Source organism: Danio rerio, chromosome 11, assembly GCF_049306965.1.
Source record: "Danio rerio strain Tuebingen ecotype United States chromosome 11, GRCz12tu, whole genome shotgun sequence".
Lineage (NCBI taxonomy): Eukaryota > Metazoa > Chordata > Actinopteri > Cypriniformes > Danionidae > Danio > Danio rerio.
In genome coordinates, this window is record NC_133186.1 from 45,996,504 (window position 1) to 46,012,500 (window position 15,997).

At 29.9% G+C, this 15,997-nt stretch overlaps 2 protein-coding genes across 14 annotated transcripts in view; both read right to left on the reverse strand.

The window, feature by feature from the left end:
* tmem63bb (transmembrane protein 63Bb) overlaps positions 1 to 15,997 on the reverse strand; it is a 476,742-nt gene that overhangs the window by 100,857 nt on the left and 359,888 nt on the right. For 11 of the 13 annotated variants that reach the window (XR_012386858.1, XR_012386857.1, XR_012386856.1 and 8 more), the window contains exon 1: positions 406 to 685. The exons of the other annotated variants lie outside the window; for them this stretch is intronic. The gene's annotated coding sequence lies outside the window, so the exon portion shown is untranslated. Of the gene's footprint in view, positions 1 to 405; positions 686 to 15,997 lie in introns of those variants that run through there. 13 annotated transcript variants of the gene reach the window in all.
* Positions 8,944 to 15,997, reverse strand: part of ralbb (v-ral simian leukemia viral oncogene homolog Bb (ras related)) — a 13,558-nt gene continuing 6,504 nt past the window's right edge. Inside the window, 4 exon segments of the mRNA NM_001002123.1 lie at positions 8,944 to 9,469; positions 11,398 to 11,575; positions 13,648 to 13,856; positions 14,231 to 14,378. Coding sequence (NP_001002123.1) covers positions 9,350 to 9,469; positions 11,398 to 11,575; positions 13,648 to 13,856; positions 14,231 to 14,344 — 621 coding nt within the window. The 5' untranslated portion in view covers positions 14,345 to 14,378 and the 3' untranslated portion in view covers positions 8,944 to 9,349.

Here is a 15,997-nt window from a genome sequence, read left to right on the forward strand (position 1 = left end):
GATCAAAACCATTCATCAAAACTGTCCTAAATCTAAACTGTTTAATACAACAATGCTAATATTACGTTTATAATAGGCTTAATTATAATTTATCATTCATAATAAAATAATTTGTAATTAATAATTACACGATAACAATATTGTGAAGCCTCTACTGTACATTTCCACTGACAAAGATATTAAAATGCGATGTAAACACAATAGAGAAGTTGTTTTTCAGCTGCTGGGGATTGTGAATTACACAATACAGTCGCACTTATTAATTAAAGTCGTAAAAAAGATCAAAAACAGACTGTAAAACAGGCGTCGTGGGGACGAACGCGAATGAATGGCGAATGGCAGAATCACTGCGCCACATAGAAATGTTCCCAAAATGAACGCAATGGAAATAATGTGCGGTTTTACCTGTCAATCCGAAGGGATTTGCTGTCTCTGTTGTATTCCTTTGCTCCAGTGACACGATCCTAAATAGGATAAATCCGTTTCCAAATCCACCGCGACACAAGCGAGCTCAATAATATCCTCATCAGAATAAAAACGCGCGCGTCTCGTCTGAGGCTGCACTTCTCTTCAGGTTTGTTAGTTATATGTTTATTTTTTGACACGGGTGCGGGTTGTGTTGGTTGTTTTTTTGGTGGAAAAATCGCGGACGGAGAAGGACGAGGACGGAACGCCGCACGAATATAAATACCGCTTATTGGAGGCTTAATATATTCAGCTGTGTGAAGCGGAGGAGTGTGAGGGAGCGCTGCCAAAATGGCTGCCCCCATGGCTACTTTTCAGAGCAAAAGTCTGACAGGTGGTTGAGTTATACAAAATAAAAGACTCGATACTTCTCATTACGTTTTTTTTCTTGTACTGATTATGAGAATAAAAAATTAGATACATTTAAAAAATGATAATAGTATATAATTATGGTTGATTGTTTTTGCTTTATTCATATAAAATCATATATGGAGGACGAAACATATTCCTGTATAAATAATGCAATAAATAAATAAATGTGCAAATAAATAAATAAATGAGTAAATCCACAAATTCCTGAATAAATAAAACAATAATTAAAAATGTGCAAATAAATAAATAAATGGGTAAATCCACAAATTCCTACATAAATAAAACAATTAAAAAATCTATATAAATATGGAAATAAATAAAACACTAAAAAATCCATAAAATCCTGCATAAATAAAACAATAAAAAATAAATAAAATGCAAAAAAATAAATCAATAAGTAAATAAATTCACAGATTCCTGCATAAATAAAACAATAAATAAATAAATATGCAAGTAAATTAATTAATAAGTAAATAAATCCATAAATTCATACATAAATAAAACAACAAATCAATAAATATGCAAATAAATTAATTAATTAATAAGTAAATAAATCCACAAATTTCTGCATAAATAAAACAATAAATAAATAAATACGCAAATAAATAAATTAATAATTAAATAAATCCATAAATTCATACATAAATAAAACAATAAATAAATAAACATGCAAATAAATAGATGAATGAGTAAATAAATCCACAAACTCCTGCATAAAAAAACAATAAAGAAATATGCAAATAAACAAATAAACGAGTAAAAAAATCCATAAATAAAACAATAATTAAATTAATATGCAAATAAATGAACAAATAAATAAATAAATCCATAAATTTCTGCATAAAAAAATAAATATGCAAATGAACAAATAAACGAGTAAATAAATCTATAAATAAAACAATAAATAAATATTAAAATAAATAAATACATGAAAATCCACAAATTTCTGCATCAAAAACATAATAATAATTAATATCATTAACATTTAAGCAATGTCTCTTAAAACTAATTACAATATTTGATTTAATCTGCACCGCAAAAACTGGAAGGCCATCAAATTGAATTTCTTTAACACACGCAGGAGCTAAAATGCACAAAATAAACGAGTCTGACAAATATTGTACAGGATCTAATAATGAAAGGAAATGTGTCTTTAAGATCATGGCGTGAGTAAAACCTAAGAAATGTGATCTCACACTGATATCTGCCGGTAAACAGAGGAATCGCAGTCTCGTCATTTGATTGGTCAAGTGAAACGCCTCATGTTTAATAGTTGTTATATATTGTATAACTCCATAAATAATATTCATATTAAACACTCCACAGTGAATTTAACTGGACAACAGGATTCGAATTAAATCTTTATGTAAATAATATATACATTTTGTGTGTATTTATTATGTATATATTTTAGCCTATAGCGCAGGGGTGGCCAACCCTGTTCCTGGAGAGCCACCTTCCTGCAGATTTCAATTGCTACCCATATCAAACCCACCTGAACCAATTAATTAGGACCTGAACACCACGTGATAATTACAGGCAGGTGTGTTTGATATGGGTTGCAACTGAAATCTGCAGGAAGGTGGCTCTCCAGGAACAGGGTTGGCCACCCCTGCTATAGCGTATATTACACACACAAACGAGTATTTAGTTAGACCTAATGAATAATTTAATATGTCCCCTACTACTTAAATACACTGTACAAAAATAATAAATATTTTTACATTACTGTAAATGTTTGGTTTAGGATTGGAATACGGGTAGACGTTAATAATGTACAATATAATAGGTAATTTGATAAATAATATGAATAATATTCAGTACAATTACTGCAAGTACTGTCTGACCTCTGCTGGCCGACAGTGAAACTGCAGGTTCATCATACGCAGGGCAAACTTTTAGGCACAAAATATGTGTGATAATGAGTTATATATGATTTATTAGTTTACTAAATAAAGTCAGATTTATTATAAATAAAAATAAATTCACCTTCTACATTTTATTTTCTCTTGACGCAAAAAAAGTTTAGCTGGACAAAATAAATGTGTTTTTTATATATGTAATAAAGAGTTATTTAGATTTTATAATACATTTGAGTCCAAAATTTACACAAAACAAACAATGCTATAAAAAGCATTAAAAAATATCAAATAAAGTATATATTTTTATATTGAAATGTATATAATAATAAAACTGCAAATGCTCAAAATGCACATTTATTTAAATCAGTGTCATCAAACTAAAAATATATTTAGTCAAATATTCATTACTGCATCAAACACTGATCACTTTTTACATCTGAAAGCTGCACACTGAGGCGCTCAACATCTCTGTCTGATTTCTGTCATACACTTTCAACAATCACAAATTAAAATGTCAAAAAAGTTTAATTAATTCCAATATTATTAATACTTGTAATTCACAAATAATGTGTTCTTTATCAATTTAATCACATTATGCAAATCGTTTGCAATATATTCAAATAAAATTATACAGTAAAATTTACATGTGAATCCCCCCATTTTAATGCATAATTAAATAAGAATATCTCAACTTCTTAATTTTTAATAAGAGATAAATGCAGTGAAACCAGCAAAAAAAAAATAAATAAATAAATAAATAAATAAATATATATATATATATATATATATATATATATATATATATATATATATATATATATATATATATATATATATATATATATATAAATATATATATATATATAAATATATATATAAATATATATATATATATATATATATATATATATATATATATATATATATATATAAATAAATATATATATATATATATATATATATATATATATATATATATATATATATATATATATAAATATATATATATATATATATATATATATATATATATATATATATATATATAWATATATATATATATATATATATATATATATATATATATATATATATATATATATATATATATATATATATATATATATATATATATATATATATACATATACATATATACATACAGACCGACGGACATACAGACAGAGAGAAATACATGGATGAATAGATGGAAAGACATACAGACAGACAGAGAAATAGATGGATGGACAGACAGACAGAGACAGACAGAAATACATGGATGGATAGATTTACAGACAGACATACAGGCAGACAGACAGAGAAATAGATGGATGGACAGACAGACAGACATTGGTTTACATATTTAGTGTTGTGTATACAGACCAAGAATACCTGTACTCATGTCTTTATGTACATATTCAGTGATTATAGAAGAAGAATTATGGAATGATTATAGAAACACAAAAAAACAGAGTTAGAAAAATGTTGAAAACCGGTAACCATTGACTTCCATAGTAAGGAAAAAAACACTAAGTGAATGGTTTACAACATAAAAAAAAATAATAAATAAATATATACAGGTTTGAAAAAGCTGAGAAAAAGAGAAATTTGACTTTCTTCTGTTAAACAAAAAAAAGATAGACAAATGTTGAAAACCGGTAAACATTGACTTCCATAGTAAAAAAAAACAAACAAAAAAAAACCCACTAAGTTAATGGGTTACAACAATAAAAGAAATGTAAACAGGTTTGGAAAAAGTTAAGAAAAATGTTTTATTTTCTTCTGTAAAACACAAAAAGATAGTTAGAAAAATGTTGAAAACCGGTAACCATTGACTTTCATAGTAAGAAAAAAACAGTCAATGGTTTACAACATGAAAAATATAATTTAAAAAAATAATTTAAATGGTTTGAAATAAAAAAGATAGTTAGAGAAATGTTAAAAACTGGTAACTATTGACTTCAATAGTGAGAAAGAAAAAAAAAACACTAAGTCAATGGTTTACAACATAAAAAATAATCATAAAATAAATGTAAACAGCTTTGAAAAAAGCTGAGAAAAAAGAGAGACTTGATTTTTTTGTTAAACACAAAACAGATAGTTAGAAAAATGTTGAAAACCGGTAACCATTGACTTCCATAGTAAAAAAAATACATAAATAAAAAAAAACCACTAAGTTAAAGGTTTACAACATTAAAAAAATTTAAACGGGCTCAATTTAACTGGTTTGAAATAAAAAAAGATAGTTAGAGAAATGTTGAAAACCGGTAACTATTGACTTTAATAGTGAGAAAAAAAAAACACTAAGTTAATGGGTTACAACAATAAAAGAAATGTAAACAGGTTTGAAAAGAGTTGAGAAAAAAAAAACTTTTTTCTGTAAAACACAAAAAGATAGTTAGAAAAATGTTGAAAACCGGTAACCATTGACTTTCATAGCAAGAAAAAAACAGTCAATGGTTTACAATATGAAAAATATAATAAAAAATATAATTTAAATGGTTTAAAATAAAAAAGATAGTTAGAGAAATGTTAAAAACTGGTAACTATTGACTTCAATAGTGAGAAAGAAAAAACACTAAGTCAAGGGTTTACAACATAAAAAATAATCATAAAATAAATGTAAACAGGTTTAAAAAAAGCTGAGAAAAAAGAGAGAGACTTGATTTTTTTGTTAAACACAAAACAGATAGTTAGAAAAATGTTGAAAACCGGTAACCATTGACTTCCATAGTAAAAAAAAAAAACTAAATAAAAAAAAAACATTAATGGTTTACAACATTAAAAAAATTTAAACGGGCTCAATTTAACTGGTTTGAATTAAAAAAAGATAGTTAGAGAAATGTTGAAAACCGGTAACTATTGACTTCAATAGTGAGAAAAAAAACACTAAGTTAAATGGTTATACAATAAAAGAAATGTAAACAGGTTTGAAAAAAGTTAAGAAAAAGAGATTTTATTTTCTTTTGTTAAACGCAAAAATATATTTAAAATTTTTTGAAAACTGGTAACCATTGCCTTTCATAGTAAGAAAAAAACAGTACGCCAATAGTTAATGTTTAAAAAAAATGTAAATGGGTTCGAAATAAAACACAAAGACGGAAAAATGCTGAAAACCGGTCACCACTGGCTTCCATAGCAAGACAAAAAAACAAAGTCAGTGCAAACAACATAAAAAATAACACATTTAAACAGGTTTGAAAAAAGACGAGAGATTTGACTTTCTTCTTTTAAACACAAAAAAAGATAGTTGAAACATGCTGAAAACAAGTAACCATTGACTTCCATAGTAAGAAGAAAAACCACTACGTCAATAGTTAACAACATTTAAAAACAAAATGTAATCAGGTTTGAAATGAAACAAAAAAGATAGTTATAAAAATGTTGAAAACCGGTAATCCAGACATTTGTTTATCCGATTGTTTTGTGCATGTCTGTTCTCAGATCAGCGTGTACGGCGTCTTTACGGAGGATGTTAAACGCTAGTCGCTTTTCACATTCAAAGTCAAGGTGAGCGACTGCTTCCGGACGCACTTTACAGCTCTCGTAAAACTCTTACAGCCCGGACGCCATCAAACACACTCTTTCACACACACAAACACACGCTGGAGATCCAGAACAAATACACCGAAGCTTTATTTGCTCTTTAATCACCAGAGAAATCACAGTGGGCTGATTACAAAAATATGCATTTGTGATGAAAACAAAGAGACGAGTTTGCAGTGAATTTCATCATTTCACCACACATTTAGCTACAAAATAATGCTTAGAACATTAACAAATACACAAAATAAAGATTGCATATAACGTCTGATAACTTGAAATAGAGTATTTAGCACAAAAATGAAATATAACGCGATGAAAATGGAAATAGAAAGGAGGAATTAAAGAGATAGTTCACCTAAATATTTACATTTACTCACGTGTTCATCCTCAAACGGGTGATTTTTTGGTTGAACTAAAAAATAAGATAGTTTAAAGAATGTTCGAAGATGGTAGCCATTGACTTACATAGAGACAAAAAATACAAAGTCAAAAGTTGATAACATAAAAAGAACAACAAAAAAGAAATTTAAATTGATTTGAAATAAGCTGAGAAAGAGAGAGAGAGAGAGTAAATGATGAGTACATTTTCATTTTGAGGTGTACTGTCTCTTTAATTTCTTAATATTTCATTGCAAATTGTTCACTAAAGAGAGACAGTACACCCCAAAAGCAATCATTTACTCTCCCTTCACTCGTTTTGAACCTAACTGGCTTTCTTTCTTCTGTTAAACACAAAAGAAGATACTTAGAAAAATGTTGGAAACCGGTAACCATTGACTTCCATTGTAGGAAAAAAATACTATGGAAGTCCATTCATACCCGTTTAAAACATTTAAAGAAGGAAGAAAGAAAGAGCTAAACTGCAAAACTAAGAGAGAGAGAGAGAGAGAGAGAGAGAGAGAGAGAGAGAGAGAGAGAGAGAGAGAGAGAGAGAGAGAGAGAGAGAGAGAGAGAGAGAGAGAGAGAGAGAGAGAGACAGAAATCGGGTTTTAAAAATAAGTGTAGACAGAGTAAGTCTTACTATTGTGTTGCACAAGGTCAGTTCACCTAAAAATGTAAATGCACTCAATATTTACTCTCTCAACACTTATTTCTTCTTCTGAACACAAATGAAATACTTAAAGAAAAGGATTTAAAACTGGTAGCCATTGATTACTATAGCATTTATTTATCCTTGTATGAAACTAAATACTGTAGTAGTTTCCAGCATTCTTCAAAATATCTTCCTTTGTGTTCATCATCAATAACAACAACAACAAAACGTGTAAAAGGTTTGACTTTAAAGTCAGTGCATTTTTATTTTTGGGTGTACTGTCTCTTTAAATCCTAAATATATTGTTGCAAATGATCACTTAAAGAGACAGTACACATAAGAAAGTCCTTTCCTCATCCAAACTTGTTTGTCAGTTGAAAACAGAAGATATTTTGAAAAATGTTGGAAACTCATTGCCATCGACTTCAATGTATTTTCGGTTTCCTAGTAAATCAGTGGCTATATTTTATCAGCATTCTTCAAAATATCTTCTTTTGTGTTTAACAGAATAAGAAAAAACTCATGAAAGGTTAGAATCCCTTTGGGTGCACTGTCCCTTTAAATTCTAAGCATCTTGTTGTGAATAGTCACTTCAAGGAACTGTACATCCAAAAATCCTCTGTTACTCTCTCTTCACTTGTTTCAAACTGGTCTTTCTTTCTTCTGTTGAACATAAAAGAAGATATTTTGAAAAATGTTGGAAACTGATTCCCATTGAATTCTCCGGTTCCTATTACGGAAGCCAATGTTTTTATCTTCTTGTGTTCAACAACAAAATAAAGAAACTCGTTAAAAGTTAAAAGCGCTTTAGAGTGAGCACATTTTCATTTTCGGGTATACCGTCTCTTTAAATTCTAAGTATATTGTTGCTAAGTATATTGTAAGTATAAATGGTCACTTAAAGAGACAGTACACCCCAAAATGAACTTTTACTCTCCCTTCACTTAGTTCAAACCTGTCTGACTTACTTTCTTCTGTTGGACACAAAAGAGGATACTTAGAAAAATGTTGGGAACTGATTCCCATTGACTACCATTGTATTTTCCGCTTCCTATTATGAAAGACAATGGTTTTTCAACATTCTTCAAAATATCTTCTTTTAGGTTAAAAAAAAACTAATGAAAAGTTAGAATCCCTTTAAAGTGAGTAATTTTTCATTTTTTGGGTGTACTGTCTCTTTAAATTCTTAATAAATTGTTGCAAATTGTCACTTAAAGAGACAGTACACACAAGATAATCCTTTACTCATCCTACACCCATTTCAAACTTGTTTGTCTGTTGAACACAAAATAATACTTATTGCCATAGACTACAATGTGTTTTCAGTTTCCTATTATTGAAGTCAATGGCTACATTTTATCAGCATTCTTCAAAATATCTTCTTTTGTGTTCAACAGAATCAGAAAAAAACTCATGAAAGATTAGAATAACTTTAGAGTGGGTACATTTTCATCTTTGCGTGTACTGTCCCTTTAAATCCTAAGTATATTGTTGCAAATAGTCACTTAAAGGGACAGTACACCCTAAAATGACCATTTAAACCTGTTTGACTTTCTTCTGTTGAACCCAAAATAAGATATTTTGAAGAATGATGTAAAATAATTGCCATTACATTTTCCATTTCCTATTATTGAAATCAATGGCTATTTTTTTCAGCATTCTTCAAAATATCTTCTTTATTCTTTAGCAGAAAAAAAAACTCCTAAAAATGTTGAAACCACTAATACGTGTTCATTTTTGGGTGAACTGTCCCTTTAATTGAACGCAACAACTGACTCAGTTCTTGTTTCGTGAGGCCCAATAATGCAGCATTATTAATATTGTGTGTTTTTGGAGTTTGCATTAGAATAATGAGATTGTGAAAGTCCCACAGATTAGAGTTACGCTACTGATTTTAATAACACGCTGGTCTGCAGAAATGTGCAAAAGCCCTTTGCTGGAGAGCTGGAGTTCGACTTATGATTGTGTTTGGCATCAGAAAAGCTGGATGAAGAAGATCTGCTCATCATCATCATCATCATTATTTTCCTCCGAGCGGCTCAGTTCAGGACAGGAGAGCTGGACGGGTCAATCACAGCAGTGTGCATCTCTCTTTCAGACTCTTCTTCTTCTTGCCGCCCTTCTTTAAATTCTTCTCCTTGTTTTCAGACATTTTCTTTGTTCGGACTTCCCTCATTAGGTCAAAGAAGACCTGCAGAAAACAACAACAACAACAAGCAAACACTTCACTGACAGTACAGCCAATGTGCTTTTATAACTGAATATACCTGAGAAAATGTACATTTAGAAAGAAAGAAAAGGAAGGAAGGAAAGAAAGAAAGAAAGAAAGAAAGAAACAAAGCACATAAAAAAGCAAGTAAGAAAGAAAGTACAAATGTAAAAAAATAAAGTACATAAGAGAAAAAAAATTTAAATAAGTATTTAAACTTAAGAAAGTACGTAAGAAAAAAGCAAAAAAAAAAATAAAAGTACGCAAGTAAGAAAGAAAGAAAGAAAGAAAGAAAGTATGTACGAAAGTAAGAAAGGAAGTACGTGAGGAAGAAAGTACGCAAGTATGCGAGGAAGAAAGAAAGTATGCAAGAAAGAAAGTATTTAAATAGGTATGTAAGAAAGAAAGCAAATAAGTACAAAAGAAAGTATGCAAGTAGGTAAGAAAGAAAAAATATCAACAAATATACAAGTGAGAAAGAAAGAACGTAAGAAAATGTAAATATGTAAGAAAAAAAGAATGAATGAAAGAAAGTATGTGTGACAACAAAGTAAAATAGTATGTAAGAGAGAAAGAACAAACGCAAGAAATTAAGTACGAATGTAAGAAAGAAAGAAATTAAAAAAGCAAAAAAGCAAGAAATTAAGTTAAAAGAAAGAAATAAAGAAGAAAGAAAGTTTGTTAGAAAGAAAGTACAAGGAAGAAAGTAAGAAAGAAAAAAGTATGCAAGAAAGAAAGTACGTATGCAAGTATGTATGTAAGTAAGAAAGAAAGAAAGAAAGAAAATACGTAAATATGCAAGAAATAAAAAAATGAAAGAAAGAAAATACATAACTAGGTAAGAAAGAAAGAAAGTAAGAAAGAAATAAAAAAAAGAAAACAAAAAAAAGAAAGAAAAATAAATAAGTAAATATGCAAGAAAGAACAAAATGAAAGAAAGAAAATAAATAACTAGGTTAGAAAAAAGAAAGAAAGAAGGAAAGAAGGAAAGAAAGAAAGAAAGAAAGAAAGAAAGAAAGAAAGAAAGAAAAAGGAAATATGTAAGAAAGAAAGAAAAAAGTTAGAAAGAAAAAAAGAAAGTACAGTAGTAGACATAAGAAAGAAAGAAAAAGAAAAATGTTTTTGAATAATGTAAATGTGCTGTGGGTGTTTGTCGACATATTTCACATTATTTACATTACATTAAGGTATACATGTCCTGATACCCAGGATTCCCTTTAAACACTAATTATAATATTTTTAAAGTGCACTGGTGTTAATCTGTAAGCTGTTGACAGCATGAGGACATTATATTTATTTACTGCATCTAAACTTGTCTTTTTATTCTTGTTTATGTAAAGCACTTTGAATTGCCACTGTGTGTGAAATGTGCTGTATAAATAAACCTGCCTGGCCTTGCCTAAACAGCCTTTATATCTCAGAGACTTCGCTAAGCTAAGAAGCATGCTATCCATCTCAGATGCAGAAGAGCTAGTTCATGCTTTTATGACCTCTAGATTGGGTTACTGCAATGCTCTGTTCACTGGTTGTAATGCATTCACTATTAAAAGAAGTCAGTTAGTGCAAAATGCAGCAGCCAGAGTTTTTACAAGGTCTCGAAAATAACCATATCCTCCCGATTTTATCCTCCTTACACTGGCTGCCTGTTAAATTCTGTATTGATAATAAAATATTAATTATTACCGATAAAGCTTTAAGCAGTCTAGCTCCTGGTTATCTAACCAACCTTCTGCGTCGATACAACCCAACCCGCTTTTTAACATCTCAAAACTCAGGGCTTCTGGTAATACCCAGAATAACTAAGACCACTAAAGGAGGTTGAGCGTTTTCATATATGGCTCCAAAACTCTAAAATAGCCTTCCTGATAATGTCAGAGGCTCAGACACACTGTCTCAACTGAATAGTTCACCTTATCGACGTTGGCTCTGGTTTTGGCTGAGGTCTCTACGTACTGAACTCCCCACTCGTCTGCTTTGCTTCGGGCCTCGTCTGCTGAAACCTGCCGTCGCTCCTCCAGATCTGACTTATTGCCCACCACCAGCAGAGGGATCTTATCCTCTTCAGCTTTCACTCGCAGGATCTGCTCCCTGATTCACAGAGTGGGAGAACAACATGTGGAGAGTCTTAGGATTGTGCACAATTATATGCAAAAGTATCATTATTATTACTGTTGTTGTTGTCTTTCTTCCTTTTTTTTAAGTTTTTAATAACTGAATGTTCCTCCCAATTTGTAAAAAACAAAACAAATAAATAAATAAATAATATTAATAATAATATATTTATTAATAATGATTTAACATCATTTTCTAAATATATTTTTATTCATAAAAAGCTGTTTATACCTGTTAAAAGCTTGGCAAAATACAAAAAAAAAACTTAATTTTTATGCTTAATTACAGTGTACCAATACTAATTATGTATAATAATAAATGCAAACAATCATTTAAATTGTTCTTAAACATTGTATATGCGAGGCTTATTTAATTCATTTTTTTTGTTAGTTTTTTTGTTTTACACAAACATTTGACACAAAATAAAATACAATATATTTAAATGTTTCTTTATTATTTACTCTTGAGCTGATTCTGAATGCTGATTTACCTATTTTAAGTTGATTTTACCTTTTTTCAACTGATTGCTAAACTGATTTAACAGACTGTTAAAATTGATTCTGAATGCTGATTTGACAGATTTTTGTTAAAGCTCACATTAAATGCTGATTTGACAGATTTTGCTGATTTTAACTGATGTTGAAGCTAATACTAAATGCTGATGAAGCTGCTTTTAAGCTGATTGTAAATGCTGATTTCAAGCTGAATCTGAATACTAATTTGACAGAGTTCAAGATGATTTTAGCCGAGGCTACAGCCTATACTAAATGCTGATTTTAAGCTGAATCTAAAAACTAACTTGACTGATTTCAAGCTGATTTTCACTGATGTTAAAGCTGATTTTGATTCGACAGATTTAGAGCTGATTTTAAATGATGTTAAAGCTGATTCTAAATGCTGATTTTGAGCTGATTTTACATTAATCAGAAAGCTCTCGAGCTGATTTTAACTGATGTGAAAGCTGATTCTAAATGCTGATTTTGAGCTGATATTGATTCGACAGATTTAGAGCTGATTTTAAATGCTAATTTGACATGATTTCAAGCAGATTTTAAATGCTGATTTTTCTGATTGTGAACTGATATTAAGCTGATTCTGAATGCTGATTTTAGGCTGATTCTGAATTCTTTGACTGATTATGTGCTTATTTTAACTGATGCCAAAGCTGATTGTAAATGCTGACTTTCAGCTGATATTGATTCAACAGATTTAGAACTGATTTTAACTGATGTTAAAGCTGATTCTGAATGCTGATTTGAGATGATTTCTAGCAGATTTTGAATGCTGATTTCACTGATTGTAAACTGATGTTAAGCTGATTATGAATGCTGATTTTGAATTCTTTGACTGATTTTGTGCTCATTTTCACTGATGCTAAAGCTGATTCTAAATGCTGATTTGACTGATTTTGAACCAATGTTAAAGCTAATTCTAATAGCTGATTTCGAGCTGATTTGGAATGCTGATTTGACAGACTTAGAGATGATTTTAACTGATGTTAAAGCTGATTCTGAATGCTGATTTGAGATTATTTTAACTGATCTTAAAGCTGATTCTGAATGCTGATTTGAGATTATTTTAACTGATCTTAAAGCTGATTCTGAATGCCGATTTGACTGATTTTGTGCTGATTTTAACTGAAGCTAAAAATTATTTTGAATGCTGCTTTCAAGCTGATTTTGAATACTGATTTAAGATGATTTTAACTGATGTTAAAGCTGATTCTGTATGCTGTTTTCAAGCTGATTTTGAATGCTGATTTGAGCTAATTTCAAGCTGATTTCAAATGCTCCTTTCAGGTTGATTCTGAATGCTAATTTGACTGATTTTGAGCTGATTTTAACTGATACGAAATGCTGATTTGAGCTGATGTTAAAGCTGATTCTGAATTGGGATTTCGAGCTGATTCTGAATGCTGATTAGACTTATTTTGAGCGGGTTTAATTGTTTTAAAGCATGATCTGATGTTAAAGCTGATTCGAGATGCTGATTTTGAACACTGATTGGCTGTCAGATGTTTGTTAGAGGTCACTGATGAAGGCTCAAACCTGAACTCTGCACTGGCGCTGAAGGACTCGGGCTCTGTGATGGAGAACACCAGGAGGAAACCCTCTCCGCTGCGGAAGTAATTATCCCTAATGGCGGCGTAATCCTCCTGTCCAGCCGTGTCCAGAATATCGATCTGCACCTCTTCTCCATCCAGCACCACCTTCTTACGGTAACTGTCTGCTTTTGTAGGCTCATAATCTTCCACAAACTGAGCAGCAAAATAAATAAAGCGATAAAGCTCATTAATATAGTTAATGCAGACTCATAAATCACTTATGACAAAAATGCTGATTACTGTAATTTGTTCATGAATCTGCTATATTAGCGATTAAAATAATACTTATCTAGTACACGTTAGCTTGTGTCCAATAGCTTGAGCATTAGTGCACTGCAACTAACACACCAAAGCTAATGTCCATGCATTGTTTTATTAGTGATGACTTATCTTAACATTAATGGCCCCAATAAGCCGTTAGTACATATTGACTGTATTATTTGCGTCCCCTTCAAATATTGCTCATGATGAATTTTATTTGTATTGTTCCCCCTACTGCTAAATGAATAAATGTAAGGATTTGTTACCTCGTCATACATGAACTGCAGAGTCAGAGCTGATTTTCCCACACCTCCACTGCCGACCATGATCACTTTATGGAGGACCAGAGAACTCTGAGCTTTACTCTTATTCACCGCCATCGCTGTAGTGTTGAAGACGAGGACACAAACCTGACTGCAAACACACGTGCATTTAAAAATAGATATACATAAACATATGTGCAGATCCCTGATTCAGGAAAGTGCAATAATGTCATGATTTCAGGTCAAGAACCAAGCCAGTACCATGTGAATAAGATTTAAAATAAATAAATAAATAAATAAATATATATATATATATATATATATATATATATATATATATATATATATATATATATATATATATATATGTAAATATATGTGTGTGTGTGTGTGTGTGTATATATAAATATATATATATATATATATATATATATATATATATATATATATATATATATATATATATATATATATACATATATATATATATATATACATATATATATATATATATATATATACATATATATATATGTGTGTATATACATATATATATATATATATATATATATATATATATATACATACATACATATATATATATATATATATATATATATATATATATATATATATATATATATATATATATATATACATACATATATATATATATATATATATGGCTGATTCCAGCGTTATGGACGTGACATTTGCAGTAAAAAAATGAAACGTATATTCTCAGAGAAGGTATATGTTAACAGTATATTGAAATATATGTTTATATTTTTCTTACCCCTTAACCATGGAGTTCAGGCATCAAAAAAATATCAGTCTATGCAGGTGTTTTATATTTAAAATGACGGCAAAATGAATGCGTTACGGACGTGACAAAAAAAGACATGAGTTTTGTGAGTTGACATACTTTGTGAAAATTCTGTGAATGAAAATGCAGAAGCCAAAAAAATATATAACAGTCAAAAGGATAAGGGTTGGCTCTGCATGGGACATATATAATTAATTTTATTTAGTTTTTCATTTTTGCATTAATGAGGAAAAACTATCGTTACGGACGTGACTTGTCTTCGTTACGGACGTGACTGCTCTGAAATTGACAGTTGACACATTATGAAAATCAGATAAATGCTTTCAAAACTTGACCAAAGACCTATTTGTGGATATCTGTTGGGTGTGTAAACCAATAAACTTTAACCTCAGAGACATCTGAATGGTAAGGTTGCACAATTAATCAAACTTAAATAGATATCACCTTGTTATATTTAATTCGTATTATGGCATGTATTGTTAAAGGTTAACGCACGTTCGAATGTTCAAAACTCAATTCGGTAACAATGTTGCATGCTAACATGGTGCTTTTATACTCTGAATAATATAGAATTTATAATAAACAATCAGCTATAATGGGCCTATGTTTAGCAGGCTCCTAAAGTTAGTGTTTCCAGACAAACTTGAATTAAATCATTGCCCGACTGTTGCGCAAGACCTTGTCTACGTGGAGAATATTTAAAATCTAGTTTTGTCACAGATATGGCAATATTATATTTGACAAAGTTTATTTTAGTTTATTCTAGTTAACGTGTTAGTTGATGGAATAAATAATTTAATTTCTCCACTCCCGCTTGCTTTCTTTTTCTCGTCGGCAGTCACTTCAGGACAGGTTGCAAAAAGTTCATACGCACCAGGGTGAGAGAGAAAACTTTATAACTTAAGAAAGGTTTTGTGTAGGCTATGTTAAACAAGCAGAAAATA